General features: G+C 42.2%; 1 protein-coding gene across 1 annotated transcript; it reads right to left on the bottom strand.

The window, feature by feature from the left end:
- Positions 1-506: 506 nt before the first annotated feature.
- SAP18 (Sin3A associated protein 18) lies at positions 507-3,995 on the bottom strand. Its single transcript, XM_067290269.1, has 4 exons — positions 3,872-3,995; positions 3,621-3,730; positions 1,909-2,031; positions 507-997 (listed from the first exon to the last, which is right to left on the bottom strand). The coding sequence occupies exons 1-4, from the start codon at positions 3,941-3,943 to the stop codon at positions 841-843; spliced, it is 462 nt and encodes a 153-aa protein (XP_067146370.1). The 5' UTR covers positions 3,944-3,995; the 3' UTR covers positions 507-840.
- Positions 3,996-15,803: the final 11,808 nt, after the last annotated feature.

Genomic DNA, 15,803 nt, shown 5'->3' with positions numbered 1-15,803 from the left:
TGAATCAGTCCTTTCTCTAATAAGGTCAGCAGCTCCTCAGTATCCTGGGATATATGGTGCCACAAAGACCACTTCAGAATATCATGGATTGACATCAGCCTTGTACAAGATGGAGCAGCCACCCACTGCTCTGGGAAGCCACAGTGTCCTGCCCTCACTCTCACTCTCCTGCTGGAGGACAGCCAGCCTTACACCACTCCACCTTCTACTCTAGTCAGCACACCCACATCAGCAGGGAGAACAACGCTGAGCTGGCCTGCCTACAGCTCTTCACAGGCTCATCTTCCCAAATCCAGCCATCAGTGGTTTAAAGAATCCTCCTGTGAAAGGAACCCCCATTAGACCACCTACCCTACACAACAAGCCCAAAAGTTACCACACAAAGGCTTTGCGCCCTACTTTTATGGATTTCAACTTCTGCTTAAAAGCCGACTTCAGAATTTCTCTGCAAAAATCCAGTCAAAAAGACAGAAACAAACAAACAAAAAAACCCCACGCTATCAAAGTCAAAAGATACCAACATCAATCTTTATTCCAAACATGACAGAGCTACAGAACACCTGTAATATTTCTGGTCATATTTTACAGAAATCTTGAAACACTGGACACACAAACTTACTTTTCAAACTATAACAGTCAGGAAAAGGATGATGATGCTTCTAAAAAGTCGTCCTTCTAAAGAAATTCAGTAAAAGTTAAAGTTTAAAAGTTAAGTTTCATTTCTGATGCTTAGCTTTGTTTTCAGGTGTTCTTGCTTAGCAACAAAAGCAAAAAGTAAGCCTGCTTTAGAACAGCAAGTAGGAATAAACTGAAAATACAGTCATACAAAGAAGCAACAGTTTAGTATGGTCTCATGCGGCTTGATGGGGGTGGTGCACGATTCGGAGGAGTAATTGCTATATCCAAGTAGTCTCCTATCTGGAATTTCTGAGACTGCAACGTCATGGAATCATCTGTGCCCTTCCTGCCTGACATCGTGCTGCCAATCTCCTTCACCCTGCACACAGGAGACAAAATGCAAGTTAGTTAGCAGAAGCAAATCTTTCTAGGTGTCCAACACGGGAACAGTATCGGGTCATTACAACCTTCCTATTCCATCCTCTGCACCATTTCTGGCACTTAGCTATGTTCACAGTATGGTTACTTTTTCCAGTACTGGGTAAAAAAAAGCTACATTAAGTCTACTCTCTGATGGGGTGGCAGGGTGAGGCTGGAGGTGGAACCAACTACTACATTAAGGGTAATACCTAGAGAGATGAGAGGGAGCCCCACTCAAAACAAAACCCACCACTACCACCACTAAAAAACCCAGAAAACAAGATCCCTACAGATTACAGGGCAGGATATAGCCACTGGTTACTGCGGAAGGTTAGCTAATAAAGTTTAAGTGGTGACCTGGCACAAGAAGCCGAACAGGGATGATGGAAAGGCAAGGGACTCATGTCTAACAGTCATTTCAGATGGCCTCTCTAGAGCCCAGCAGGAGCCAGGGTCTCAGTGGCCAAATTATCCCTTAGCCACTAAGGGACAATCAGTCAGGGTTCTCAGGATACCTGTAACAAGATCACCAAAAAAAAAAAAAAAAAAAAAAAGTCATATACATTGTTAGACACAAGACCTATCACTCTTCATATCATCAGAAAAACCTTTACTTCAAGTTGTAGGTCCATGTTCTGGGTGGTTGCCAACATAGTGACCAATGTCTTTAAGCAAAGATGTTTGTTGTTTTGGGAACTATGATGGTCACTAAAGAAAGTTTCATTTGTAGGGGTCATCATGCAGTCTGCTATCAAGAACTCTAGAAGTTTGATTTGTGCATTCTGAACTTTAAATCAGTGTTGATAGAAAATAATTTACTGCTCTGGTGACTGGAGTCTTATATTAATCTGGAGAAGAAATGCCATTTACCTGTATCCAGGCCTCTTGAGATCTGTAAAAACAATTGCAAAATTGAAGTGTGTGCCCTTCTTCCGTGCTTCTGGGTAGACCTCCTTCACTAAACTAGTCAGCTCTTTTAGAGTTGCATCCATCCTAGTTAAAAAAAAAAAAAAAAAAAAGTGGCTCATGTTCTCAAAAACAATAATAAAAGAGGAGTTTTCCAAAACCCATTTAACGCAGACATCAACATATTGGTATTACTTTGCTGTATGTTTCCTTGCCTTTGCATACTTTGTTAAGCATGCAAAGAAGATGATGATTAAAATTTTACATGTTTAAACAATATAGTGAGCCATTTATTTCTCAAATATGTGACATTTCAAACAAAATATTCAGATCCAAAGATCAGGTGACTAGACTTTGTTCTAGTTATCAGTTGTAACATCTGGGAGAATTCACCACCTACTGGACACTGGAGGCAATATGGTCTAAAACATCAAAAACATGCACAAAGATTCAGGCGAAGTGGTTTTAATCATAGTTTAGCTTCTAGTTTACTGTAATATTATACAAATCTCCCCCCTTCCATGTATGTTTCAAGATCTGCTTTTTCAGGTCTCTCAAAGAAATTACAGTTTAAACATCAGGGGCTAGTTTTATATACTTATACAATACATGGCATAAGTACTTCATCTAAGTCGATATTTATGTTAAAATAACATTTTACATATTAGACAAAATGTAGGGGTAACAAATCATAAATAGACTTAGATCAAGATTTACATTTCTGCCCTAACAAGCAGTACTCCTTCTTCGCCCTTCAACAAAAAACGGGGCTAAAACTCATTTCTAGAATTCCCAGAACAAAAGGACCCAATCATAACAGCTAAAGCAGCTCTAATTATATAGACTGCATATTCACTCCAAGCTGCAAAGTAACCAAAGAGCAGTGTGCTGACACACAATGCCCGTTCTGACTTCTGAAGATGGCAAACATTTCAGACATCATCAATAGCCTGGACTGAGTCCATAAATCCCATTAGGAAGTAAGTTAGAACTGCATGCTTTGCTAGCCACAAAAATAGATTTATTCAACTATATACTGACGTACAAGTTATAAGCCTAACAGAAACCTCAAAAGAAAAACAAGATTAGAAAATAGCCTAACTCACTTTGAAAGGCATTTTTCAAAACAACACAAAAACTAATGCTTTAGCAACACACGCTAAAGTAGCTCCCCAAGCTAAATTTAAAAGCAATAAAAAGCAACTCCCCATTAAACCACTGTTACTTGACCATGTAAAAGGAAAAAAATGCTACTTCACCCTCAAGAGGTTCTAACTTGCTTAAACCAACCCACAGATCAGAAAACTCTCCTGACTTTCTAGGACAACCACTTCTACTGAAAAATTGGGTTGTTAAACACAGACTTAAGCACCAGTTAAGGAAAAAGAGAGCCTCTGTGTTGACTGTCTGCATTGCAATAATCAGAGATACGCTAAAATACAGGTCTTTGATGATGTACATCAGTAATTCTGCAATCCAATCGCAAAGTATGCGGCAATCAGCAACTCGCTGCAGCTCTGCATGCGTGCACAGATGCCACGTCCGAGCTGCTCTGACCACACAGAGAAGCGCTGTACGCACTTCAGCGGCAGCTGCCCTCCCCAGCGGAGCCCTCGCAACGGGCCACAGCGCAACCGCCCCAGAGCCGCCTCCTCCCCCGCGGCCCGGGCACTCACCAGGTGTAGATCTGCAGCTCGCTGGAGGGCACGTTGCCGCGGGAGAACTCATCCATGCGGTGGTGCCGCCCGTTATTGGTGGTGAAGACGCGCAGCAGCAGCGGGCACGTCTGCGGGGCGAGGCGCAGGGGGAGAGTCAGGGCCGCGCCGCGCCGCCCGGCCGCTTCCCCCCCCACCCCCCGGGACCGAGGCTCGCCCCCCCCCCCCCCGCCCCCAACCCACGGAGGAGGGACGCGGAGCTGCCCCGGTACCTTCTCCCGGTCGATCGGCTTCTCGGGCTCCTTCTTAATCTCCTCCTGAGTGACGCGCGACTCCACCGCCATCTTGCCACCGCCACGGGCCGCACCAGCCTCGGGCGGAGGCCCGGATGTCTCGGGGGCGGGCTCAAGTCTCGCGAGAGGAACGCGCGCAGCCCCGGAGGCGGCCGCTGTGGGAGGGGCGGGTCGCGCGCAGGCGCGGAGGGGAGGGGAGGGGACGAACGCGGGTGTCGCGGGCGGGGCGGGGCTACCTCTCCTGTCCCGCCGCTGTTGGCTGGTGGCCGTTGGAGGCCGGTGCGTCCGCGACGAGGAGGCGGCTTGCAGCGGGGAAGGGGACGCGGCCTCTTAGGCCTCGCCTCGGGGTCTGAGGGAAACGGCTGCACCGAGCGCTGCCTGCCGCGGCCGGAGCAGCGGCCCTGGGCTCCCTCGCCCTGAGCATCGGCGGCGAGAGCTGGCCGTGACCTGCGCGGCGGTCCCATGGCCCTGAGGCGGCGGCCCGGGCGAGGGGCGGCCCGGGCGGGGGGCGCAGCCTGGCCGGCTCTGCGGGGCCGCGGCGGCGGGGCTGCCCGGGCTGTGAGATGCCGCCCCCGAGCCCGGCTCGGCGGCGTCCTGGCCGAGGGTTTGCTAGCCGCAGAAGCTGCTTCTGCAGCGTCACGGTTACCAGCAGTTGCTTAACAGGCCGCCAAATGGTTCTTCCTAAAACCCGAAAACGTTCAGGATAGAGTCACTGATCTGAGCAGAATCTCTCATTCTTCAGAGCTGCTTTGGCTTTGGTAGGGTGCGTTGTAATGGGCTTCTCTCCTGTTCCATTTCATGTTCACAAATTAATTCTCTAAAGCACTGCCTGCATTCTCTAATACTTAGGAAAGCTTTTAATAAGCTAATGATATTTATGCCTCGTGGAGAAAGACATTTCTATAGGGAAAAAGATTTAAACAGATGTCTAATGTAGATAAATATGTAATAAAATCAACTGCTATAACTAGGGGTAGAGTAAATAAATTAGGGGTAAATTGTATTTAGAATTTAGTTTCCTTTAATATGCTGGAAAGACCAAACACACATGCTTTCCATTTATGGTTTTGTTTTTCCAAGAAAAGATTCTTAGATTAAGTTAAATTTGAATCTGCTGTTATGTATTACAAAATAAGACAGAGAGATGTGAGCTTCTAATGTGATAACTCTATATTGGGAGTTGTTATTCAGGTCTGAATTGGGAGGGTGTACTTGTTTTGTTGGAATTCATACTTACATAATTTACTGAACTGCTGAGAATTTATCTCTCATTTCAAGAGTAAAACGAAATTGAATTCTTTTGTAAGATTATGCAGAAATGTGTGTGTTTGCAGATGCAGAATATGCAGGTATCAGAGACTCACAGAATCAGTGAAGTGGGAAGGGACCTGTGGAGATCATCTAGTCCAACCCCACGGCTCAAAGCAGGTGAGCTACAGCAGGTTGTTCAGGGCTATTTCCAGTCAGGTTTTGAATATCCCCAGGGGCGGAGGCTCCACAGGCTCTCTGGGCAGCCTGTTACAATGTTTGACCACTAGAAGAAATACAACTTTTTTTATTTTTTCTTATGTTTAAATGAAATTTCCGGTATTTCAGTTTGTGCCCATTGTCTCTTGTCCTTTCTCTGGATGCTACTGGGAAGAGCCTGACTCTGTGTTCTTTACTCTCTCTCATTAGGTATTTATACACAGTGATTAGATTCCCCCCCAGCCTTTTTTGCTCCGGGCTAAAGGATCCCAACTCTCTCGGCCTCTCCTTGCATGACAGATGCGCCAATTGCTTAATCATCCCATTAACTATGCTTAATACTATATTTTATTAAGAATTATTATGGAGGTACAATTGATATGAGTTTGGTTTATGAAAAAGTAGTGCTAAACTAAGCAATAAATAGTTATGTTATTTATAAATTAAAATTATTACAATTGTAGCATATTTACTACTTAGGTGTTTCTCAATGTGGCTATGTTTCTCATATAATTTTATGTTGATATCTGCTGCAGACAACTACACAGGATTTTGTGCTGCCCAGCCTATGGACTAGGGTCCTCTTTCAGCAATGTACTTTCCTGAGCAAGGCAATTCACGGCAGATTTACACATGTGCTGGGTTGCTTTCCTGAGTAAAAGGCTAGTATCAAAGAGATATAAATATAACAAATTCTGCACTATGAAAAAAGCATATGCTTGCTGTTGTAACTGTTATAACTGTTGAAATAAATATGCACAAAGGGTGGTGTAGTTTGATTTCACATTTCCAAACTCAGTAGAGGGTGTTTTCAGTCTATTAATTATTTAAAAGATGGAAGGGGGGAAAAATGATAAAAATATACTCATCTGTCAGGCTTCTGTAGATATCAAAAAGAAGAAAAAGGAACATGAATCTAGATTTAAAAGAAAAAAAAACTTGCAGTTCACTGGTTTAAAATGTTGATTTATGGCACAGTTAACACATGACAAGAGAACCAACAACCCATTAGAGTTTGCCCTCAACTTTTATTAACTTTCTTTTGTGCTGGCTTGGATAGTATTGTATAGTTTTTAGTCTATATTGAGTTATAGCATATCATCAGTTTATTATCGAAGGAAATGACTCAGCCGTGCCATCATTTGCAGGATTTGATTTCCCAGGCAACGATACAGTTTATTACATTGCTAAAATTAATTATATTTGCCTTGATAATAATATGCTTTGGGCTTAGGATGTGAACCACCATTTTCAAAACAAAGGAGTTTATGTCTAGGATCAGGTATCATAAAAGAACAGCTGTAACAAATAAAGCATGATTTTGTTATGAATCTAAGCAGTTCCTTCTGTTAGTACTTTTGAATGCTTTATATATGTGAAAATGACCTAATGTGCTTGAGTTTTAAGAAAATTCAAGCATGACTTTATTATTCATGAATTATATTAACAATCACAATTTATTTTCAGTCTGAAATTTAGATTCTTATCTATGTAACATATTTGGAAGAGAAAAGTAGAACTTATTTGACAATGAAAATATAAGTATGTGATTTGTAACATGGATTTCAGCATGCAGGTGTTATTGGAGACAGCACAGTCTGGTTAAACAAAGCACAGCAGAATAAACTGGATTTCCACCAATTTTAGTAGAGGTCCCTCATGTACCTGAGTTAATCTCACAGCTTGCTGTTGCCAGAAGAGGGGGATTTAGCTTCCTGTTGCTTGTCCTTATTCTCAATCATGTGATTTGTTTCCTCCCTTTTGCCAGCTCTGGCCCTCACCAGATGCCTCCATGAGTAGATTAAATTCACTAATTTAAGAGAAAACTATCCAGCTGGGAGTTAGTTTTCTGACAGTTTATTGTGTTTGACACTTTCTAGGCCGATTCAATAGACCTGGTGGGAGTGAGCGGTCAGGAGTGGCGGGGAGGGGGGAGGACTGGAGCAGGGTCTGTCCCTTGAGGGGCAGTGAGACGGCTGATTGCTTCACCCTGTCTTAACATTTGCTTCAATTATTATATATCTTTTTGTTTGGGGAGGCCTTTTTTCCCCCCTGCTTGTCAGGGATACTGTGTTATGTCTCAACTTGCCCTAGTGTATGCTATAAAGAAAATGAAAGCTTTTCATTGAAGTAGTGAAATTGCAGAAGACTGTACATACAAGCAAGTCTCCAGCCTTGATTGTTGTAAAGGAGATATACAAAATATGAATCAAACATTTTCACATATGAGTGTCTGTTAAGTCTGTAGAGAACTGAAACAGGTGGTCTTGGATGTGTGAATTACCTCTTCAATAATTGTTAACACACATTCCCATTTAAGTGGTTATTTAAATAGTGAACTTTTCATTGTTTATGGGAGCATCTGAAAAGGTATGAATGAGATCACATTTTGGTGCCACTGGGATATGGAGCTTGGCAAAGCTTCCACAGCCAGTCAGAGCAGAGCCATGTAGGCCAAGTAGCCTGTAGCTGGCTGAAGAAACAGCTACTGTAAGTAAATTGTGATTGAAAGGAGAGGAGAGAGAGAAAAAAAAAAAGAGCAGTTGACATTAGGTGACTTAAAACTTTCTAGGCAGAACAGAGCTGATTGGAAAGATACAGGAAGTAGTATTAGAGCTGTGCCTGGAAAATCAACTGCTGAGGTAAACCTCAGAGAAACTGGAAAAAACATAATAGATGACCAGAACAAGGAACTGTGAACGTTTCAGATCTGTGAATAGGTGCCCAAGGCTCCCAGGATATCTGGTCTATGGACTTGTGAGTTTTTGCTAACCAGGACTACATACCACTCCTTAATTTTTCATGGTCGTATATGTATCCAGTAAAGCTTGTTTGTTGAAGAGCTGACGGTCTTTATCAAGGTTGTGGAAAGTTCAACTGCCTTTCTATCCAGATTTATCATTTTTGGCAACAGCACGATCATGTTTTGAACATCTTTACAATCAACCCAGTGAGTGAAAACTCAAACTTGATGGAGCTTCTACTGCAGACAGGCTTTAACTGGTGGGTCAAAGTTGGAAGAATACCGTTACATTTTCTTTGCAAATAGGATTGCTGGTATTTCCTTTATTAGTATTTTTTCTCCTGTATTTTGTACTAAAGTTAGTGTAGATTTTGAAAAGTGATTCCATGTCTGTAGTGCTGCTCCAAAATTTCATTGAAGCTTCAGTTGAGTAGGATGTTCTGCCTCACTGTCCTGTCTTGCGTTGGGATGATCTGGGATCGCAAAATGCACCACGGTGCAACCAGCTGTTGGGCTTTTCTGGTCCGATTCAACTCGCATGTGTAGTCACAGGGTGAGCGAGTTGGACAGCGTGGTCTCATGCAACAGCAGTGTGCGAATGACACTGCAGCCAAATAGCTCAGCACTTGAGCGTGGTCAGTTCACAGACGAGGAGCAGTTATTTCACTCACCAAAGGGAAGCAAAGGAAGAAGCTGAGAGAGTTTGCAACTGTGGTGCAATCTGCTTGGCCGAGAGTACAAAAACACGATTGGTCAGTGAGTCGAAGAGTGCACCTGGATTCCCTGCCCTTGCTAATCTCTTACATGCCAGTGCTGGTGAGTAATGAGTGATTCGGGTGTCTCTTATAAAGTACACAGAGCGCAAAATCCTCTCTCCAGCCCAAGGACAGGTGAACGCACCTGTGACGGTTGTTAGTTGTTCTAGTGAATGCATTGCTGGAAGGTGCTTAGCTACTGTCATAGTGCAACATGACATACTGCATAGCGCTGTGGTGCGTAGCATGCTGCCAGGAAGCACGATATGAGCAGGTACGTAGAAAAGAGCATCTTCTGTGGTGTTGTGTACTGCTAATCAGACGCTGCTCTTAAACACTGGGTTCTGCAAAATCAGACATGGGATCTAAACCTGCATGCATATTACAGGGGAGTTTAAAGTGAAAGACTAGCAGGATTTGGCTGTTAGTTTGTAATATATAAAATGACTCTATCACTGTATACTTAAGACATGAGGAGATGCCAAGGCAGTATACTAACTCAAGAGTACCAAGACTTGACTGCCTGGGAGGCATCTATACTTGTGTATAGATCATATATATGGGTTCTGCTTACTCCTCAAAGTCATCAGAGAGACCACAAGTTGACAAAAAGGTTTTGAAGCTTTTTTAATATTATACATTATTGCAAAGTTATTATTTAATGGTTAAGTCATGATAGCACTGATCAATGTCCAAGGGCTTGCATACTCTCCAGGAACATAAACACTGTATGAAAGGCAGAGCTGTGTAAACAAGTAACCTCACGCTTACCACTGTAAGACCCTGTCTCTAGTTGTTGTGATGTTGCCAGCTGTCATAATTTTGCCATTCAGATGGAACTATTCCAGATCAGGTGTTTCCTCAGGATGCACCTTTTCCAGTTTCAGAAAAAATGTTTCTGCGGATAATATTAGGCAGATTAGAGTTATTACTTACCATATTTCTACTATGTTTTGTTCACGTTACATACCTACAGCTGTTTCTCTGCAAAGCTGCAGCATCTACGTACTTTTGAGAAAGAAGCACAGTTTGGCAGGGGTGCTTACGTGTCAGAATGTTCTCATTAGAAAGCAAATAAGTCTGACTGAGCTATAATCTTTTTAAAAATGCAATTTATCCATAGTCAGTAGATATGTGCTAGTACTGGGCAACTAAATGCTCTTAGGTAGGTGACAGTGAGGGGCAGAGGATGTGATACTGTCCCGGTTCCCTGAGCAGTGTAAGGAGAGAGCTGGAGTGCAGCTTTGTAGCGTTTCAGACCAGCCTAGAGAAAAATCACTTGCAATTTAAATGACCAGTAGAGTACATATGCCACATACAAGAGAAGTCCACTGGCAAAAGTTGTAGTGATTCTTTGAATTTCACCTGAAAGAGAACAGAACATACTGGAACTTGTAATTTTCAACAGAGGAAGACAGACTTCAGTTTCAAGTAAGGAAAAGGTCCTACTATGTCGTGTACAATTGTTTTCTTCTCGATGTAAATATATATTAAGATGTAATGGTCAGATGCACTAAATATTCTATTGATTTTTCCTGGTGGAGTAGTAGACTCAGAGTTACAAAATATAAAATTAAGGAAGAAATGTTGCCAGAATCTAAACCTGGATTTCATTAAAATGTGTTGTCATTTCACTATAAAATACATCTGCTACAGTGTTCCAGAATTTTAGATACACAATAGAGTAGTAAACTGATTTTATAACTTGGACAATATTCTACCATAGATTCTTGGTTTTCCCCCCTACTGTTTGTATTAAATACCTCAATACAGAAATTTTCGTACACTGCAGGTAAGGAATAAATGGGTTGTTATGGTAAGTGGACATTTTTAAAATGGCCTATAGATATGTTTTACAGAGAGGACAGCTAACATCAGAAGTTTGTGAGACTATAATTCACTAGAAGTAGTTAGGTTGGCAGTCTGAGCCCCTTTTTGTGCTCCTTCGTAGCTATGTTTCCCATTTTTTCTTTTGCCAGGGCAGCTCCGCTAGTGATAGCAGCAGTGGAAACCCTGGTGCAAACCATGGTGCGAAGGTTTCTTTCATCACTGGTGATTTTCCCAGCGTGACCTGCCGGTCTTGCTGCCCCCGTTGCGCTCACCCAGTTAGTCTGCCAGGGGCCGCTGGGGCTGGCTGCTCAGAGGGTGGCAGCACGGTCCTCAAGGCACCGCTGTGGCAATGCCGGCGCGTCCCCCTCGCAACACCGTCCCCTGGCAGAGGTGTCCTTAACGCTGCCTTCCACGTCTCCTGTGCAGGCACATCCCCTCCCTGGCTGTCTCCTGGGTTCGTACTATCCCATCCTTGAATGAGGCACAGAGACGTCTGAGAAGGAGGCGACTATCTACTTTGCGTAGTCGCAGTCTGGCTCGCACTTTGGGGGAAACATTTCAGTGAGTAAGAGTTAACAGATCAGGTTGATGGTTATGCCAGCATCTTCCCCCTAAATATCTGTTCTTTTCTCTTTCCATGGAAGAATGATATTAAAAGAATCAAGCTTTTTCTTATAAATATTTTTTGAATAGAAAATTCCAAGAGATCTGACTACGTCTTAGCACATACATTTCCTATGCAGCTCTGTGGGTATGCTGCTCTTCAGCTTCCCATGCTTCTCTATAAGTTACCAGTATGTGGCACACACAGTTTCTATTGAAAATAGTAGAAGAATAATGATGAATCCCCCACACATGGACAAGATATTTCCTTCTTTTTCTCTCCTGCCCCAGGATGGTCTTAACACAAAGAGTCTCCCTGTGTTTATGGCATTTCACACTGGTTCTTTTATTACAACTAAACTGTTGATAAATAAATCCTCTCTTGTCAGACTAAGCCCACAACAATAGTAATATTCAGCTTTATTCAGCATTGTTCTGGGGTTCACGGAGCCATAAAAAAAGTTTATGAGAGCAATGCCATATCCTACATGACAAAGGTTGATGTCATGTAGGCCATTAGATGTATCCTGCTTCTAAAAACATCATAATAAAGGATGGAGCAAAACTTCTCTCCAAAGTAAGTAGTTCCATGTGGCAAGCCTTGTCAGGCATAAAGCAAACCTCCACAATCCTACACAGTCCCTCGAAATCACAGAAATATCTTTTGTGGCTAAACATGCAGGTCAGAAAACCCAATTCTGTAACTTTTTTTTGCCTGAATGGTCATTCATGACCAAAATGTTCTGGCTGCTGTAAATTACCGGCAATATTTTGAATGGTTCAATATAAAATGAAATTCTTTTCTGAATGCTACATCATACGTATTGTGATATCAATTAATTTGATTTTTTTTTTTTTTTAAGAAAGGAAATGTCCATCACTGAGAATTTACAATATGTGAAGTTTGAACCCAAAATGAATTCTGACAGCTTGGTTGCCATAAACTCCTCAGAGACAGAGTGCTTAGTGGAAACACTGACATAATCTTAACTGTAGTGGCAGGAATGGTGCCAGTAAACTAGTATGTCCTGTAGGCATAATGTAAGACAGAATCCGTTAGGCTTCCCAGATTTCAATTTCTTTCAAAGAAAAGTTAATAGAAAAATTTGTGTATACCTATTCCTTTGACTAAAAAATAATAACCTCTTTTATGTACTGGTGACTGTTGTTATTGGTTATATCACATTACATTCTGCACATGGGAAAAGATGCTGGGGAAATTCTCCCCTGCGAAGTCAAGGGACGTTTTGTTGCACAGTTACGATGTCTTGTTATGGAGCGACGTAGGCACATCCAGGTCACAGATGAACAACCATAAGGGCAGAGACAGATGTGCACACTGCAGACAGTGTGCTAGTAGGAAGAAGTCACCACTTTCGCATTTCCAGCTGGTCCTTGTCATGCTGCTGCCGCACAGTCCCCTTCAGCTCTGCTGGCAGAGCTGCTCCCCACAAATTTACTAAAATGAAATGGATTAGCAAAGACTTCATATTTACATTGTGTACTATGATCTTGTCAATATGGCCTGAAATGGGTAAGGAAGGGTTCACATGAGCAGCTCTGCTGGCACAGGAGTGGGCCAGAGGGAACAGTGGTCAAGGGCATCCCCTTGCAGTGGTACAGCCAGGGCCAGCAGATGACATCTGCCCATGACCTAGTGCTTTCCGATAACGCGCAGTGCACTCATAGAGCAGACTGCGACATTTTAGATTGCTATGTGTGCTACTCATTTTGGTTTTCATACCAGAAATTTGAAAGTGCAACACTTCAGAAAATAAATACATTGCCTCATTCAATGGTTTGGGGAGGGGGGGAATCCTGCAGATGAAGAAAGAGAAAGGAAAGAAAGAAACTTTTTAAAAAGAAGTGTATTGAAAAAAATTTAGCTTGATGCTATTTTGCAGTCAGCTTTATGTGTTGTTACACCTGTTGCAAAGTTAAGAATAATTCAGATCCATTTATATAAAACTTCGGGGCATAGAAGAGCAAGAGAAAAAGTTCCTCTCCACCTTTTAGACTAGATTTGTTACAAGATGAAGGAAGATAAAATTTGTCTTATTTGGTCTTAGGGAATGGAAAGGCATAATAATTTCCAGCTGATAGATCAATTTAATTGTTCAGATTTAGAAAAGACCGTTATCATTTAATACTGTCTTCAGAAAACAGGTATCAGAATTTTCAATAAAAAATAGAAAAAGAGATATCCTATATGAAAGGAGGTCAAACTCTCAAATACAAGAATTGCAAAAATTCTGTTACAAATAGGTTCACTGATTATTAGAGATGATCAATTAGCTTAGCACAATGTAAAAAGTGATATATTTAGAACACAGGGCACACTTATTGTTAAATTCTTGCATTCAAAGTGTAATGTATTGGCCAGATGTTAAAATGCCATTAAAGTACAGCAGTTCTGCTGCTGATTACTTGTTTCACACTTGGGTCTGACTTCACCCAAAAGGATATGGAACTACTGATCAAGCATGCTTCAGCGTAAAAGAGATTCAAAAAGAATTTTAGCCAAGACCAAAGCTGAAATTATAAGCTGTAGAAGTTATTAATCAGTTTCTGATTAGAAACAACAAAGATTTGTCAGACTGACTAAGAAATTCATGAATGTTCCTCCCTCTTGGGCTGCAAATGAAGCAGGAATTAACATAACTTGCAGTTTCTCTTCGAACTATGGCCAGTGGAAGCAAATGATCTGGGATGCAAAGACATTACACGTTTTTCATGATTTTATGTTTACATGGCAGATGAAGTCACTGGTCAGTCAGGGAGAAGTTCTCACTTCATCTTGCACTCAGTGTTACCTTGATTTTATAAGCCAGAATCCACGCATGCATCGTGTGCAATGCAACTGCGGTTGTGTGTCTTCTAATTTGTCTATTCAGATAAACTGCATTGCACTCTGCAAGTATAATCCCAAGTAGATATATGTGAGTGAACACTTTCATTCCATCCTGCACTGAGTACTTTTTCTTAAGCTGTTAATTTTCAGTGGGGTCAGTGATGGAAGGCCAGTAAGAAATGGACTCTGCACCTGATGCTGGGGGCAGTGAGGTTTATCCTCCTTCTGAGCTCTGTCGAGTGCGAGTTGTACCGCTCCTTTATCTGCACAAACACCAGAGACTGACAGCAGAACAGCAGATTTTACCTTTTCTTTATGCTGCTTAAGCGAGTGCTTGGTTCTTGCGGGGACTGTGACCCTCCGGTCCCAAGTCATCAGGATCCCTGATTCTTCAGGGTTACGGCTGGTTTTACCAGAAACTAGCTGGCAGAGATAATAGTTGGTAACAGGTACTCAAAGGTGGCTGTTTCTTGGTAGGTTTGAAAAACGTCAGATAAAAGTGTTGATCCTGTCTATGTGTCACTAACTGTGAGTGCAATCAAGGTTGTGGGGATACTGCTGAAATGTGGGAAATTATATTTTTATGCATGCTGTTTCCTGGCTAAGTCAGGGACAAAGATAAAGCTATGATAAACAGCAATGCAGTCTTTTACTGACACCACAACTTTTAACTGAAGACTCTTCAAAAAAATGAATCTTGTTTTCCTGACCATAAAAATGCATATTTAATCCACAACTATCTTTCTTTATTGTCAAACAATAAACAGTCGCTCTGGTTTCTTAGGGAGGAGTGTGCAGAATGCAAATCGTTCTGCTTGACGGACGTTTAAGAAACTTTTCCCTTGCTGGAGTGCAGTAGCTGGACACGGATTAGACAGGCACAGTGCAGAGGGGGTTTCCACATGTCAGGAATGCAGCCATGCAAGGTCCCCGGGAGCGTGCTAAGTGGTGCCAAGGCAAACTCCTGTCCTGTTGCACCAACGCCGTCACAGGGGACAAACAGGCATGGAAAACTCCAGCTGCGGTGCTGTCCTCGTTAAAGTAAATAACGTTTCCCCCCTGAAATTACTTTGCAATTCCCTGAAGAGTTCTTAAAATAGCCATGACAAAGTGTAAAGGAAAAACTGCTGGAATTGGGTCCTGCTGAGGACAAGGTAACAATATCAAGGATGCGAGGTGAGGTACCATTTCATTGTGTAGTTCACATCTCATCTATGTCAAGGCCTCTGGTGATAATATTTCCTTCTTCTAAGAATAGGCCTTAAAAGTATTTTAAGAATTCTAGTTGTCATGCAATTGATGGCATAGCATTTTGTTCTGAGTAGAAAGGTTTGCTTGTTTTGAGCAGTAACAGTATTTTGCATGTAAAAAAGAGGAATGGGGAATGTTTTATTGCCAGCACTTTTCCTTACAGGGGGATGAATCACTTGCATTCTTGGCAACCAAGCTCAAATTCACAAGAATGCTCAGTTTAATCAACTTCCTTCAAAACACTAAGCTCAAAGTAAAGAGGAAAAAAAGAGAGAAAGAAACTTGGATGGGCTTGTATGCGGAAGGCATTACGAGATGGACATCCAAGCAGGAAGACAATAAATCTAGTGTACAAATTGTTTTGCCCAAAGCAAGTCACTAACTTGCTGTTAAAGGAGGGTCCAGTCTAAA

The sequence above is a fragment of the Apteryx mantelli genome, chromosome 1 (assembly GCF_036417845.1).
Source record: "Apteryx mantelli isolate bAptMan1 chromosome 1, bAptMan1.hap1, whole genome shotgun sequence".
Taxonomy (NCBI): Eukaryota; Metazoa; Chordata; class Aves; order Apterygiformes; family Apterygidae; genus Apteryx; species Apteryx mantelli.
This window is presented reverse-complemented; position numbering and strand designations above follow the sequence as displayed.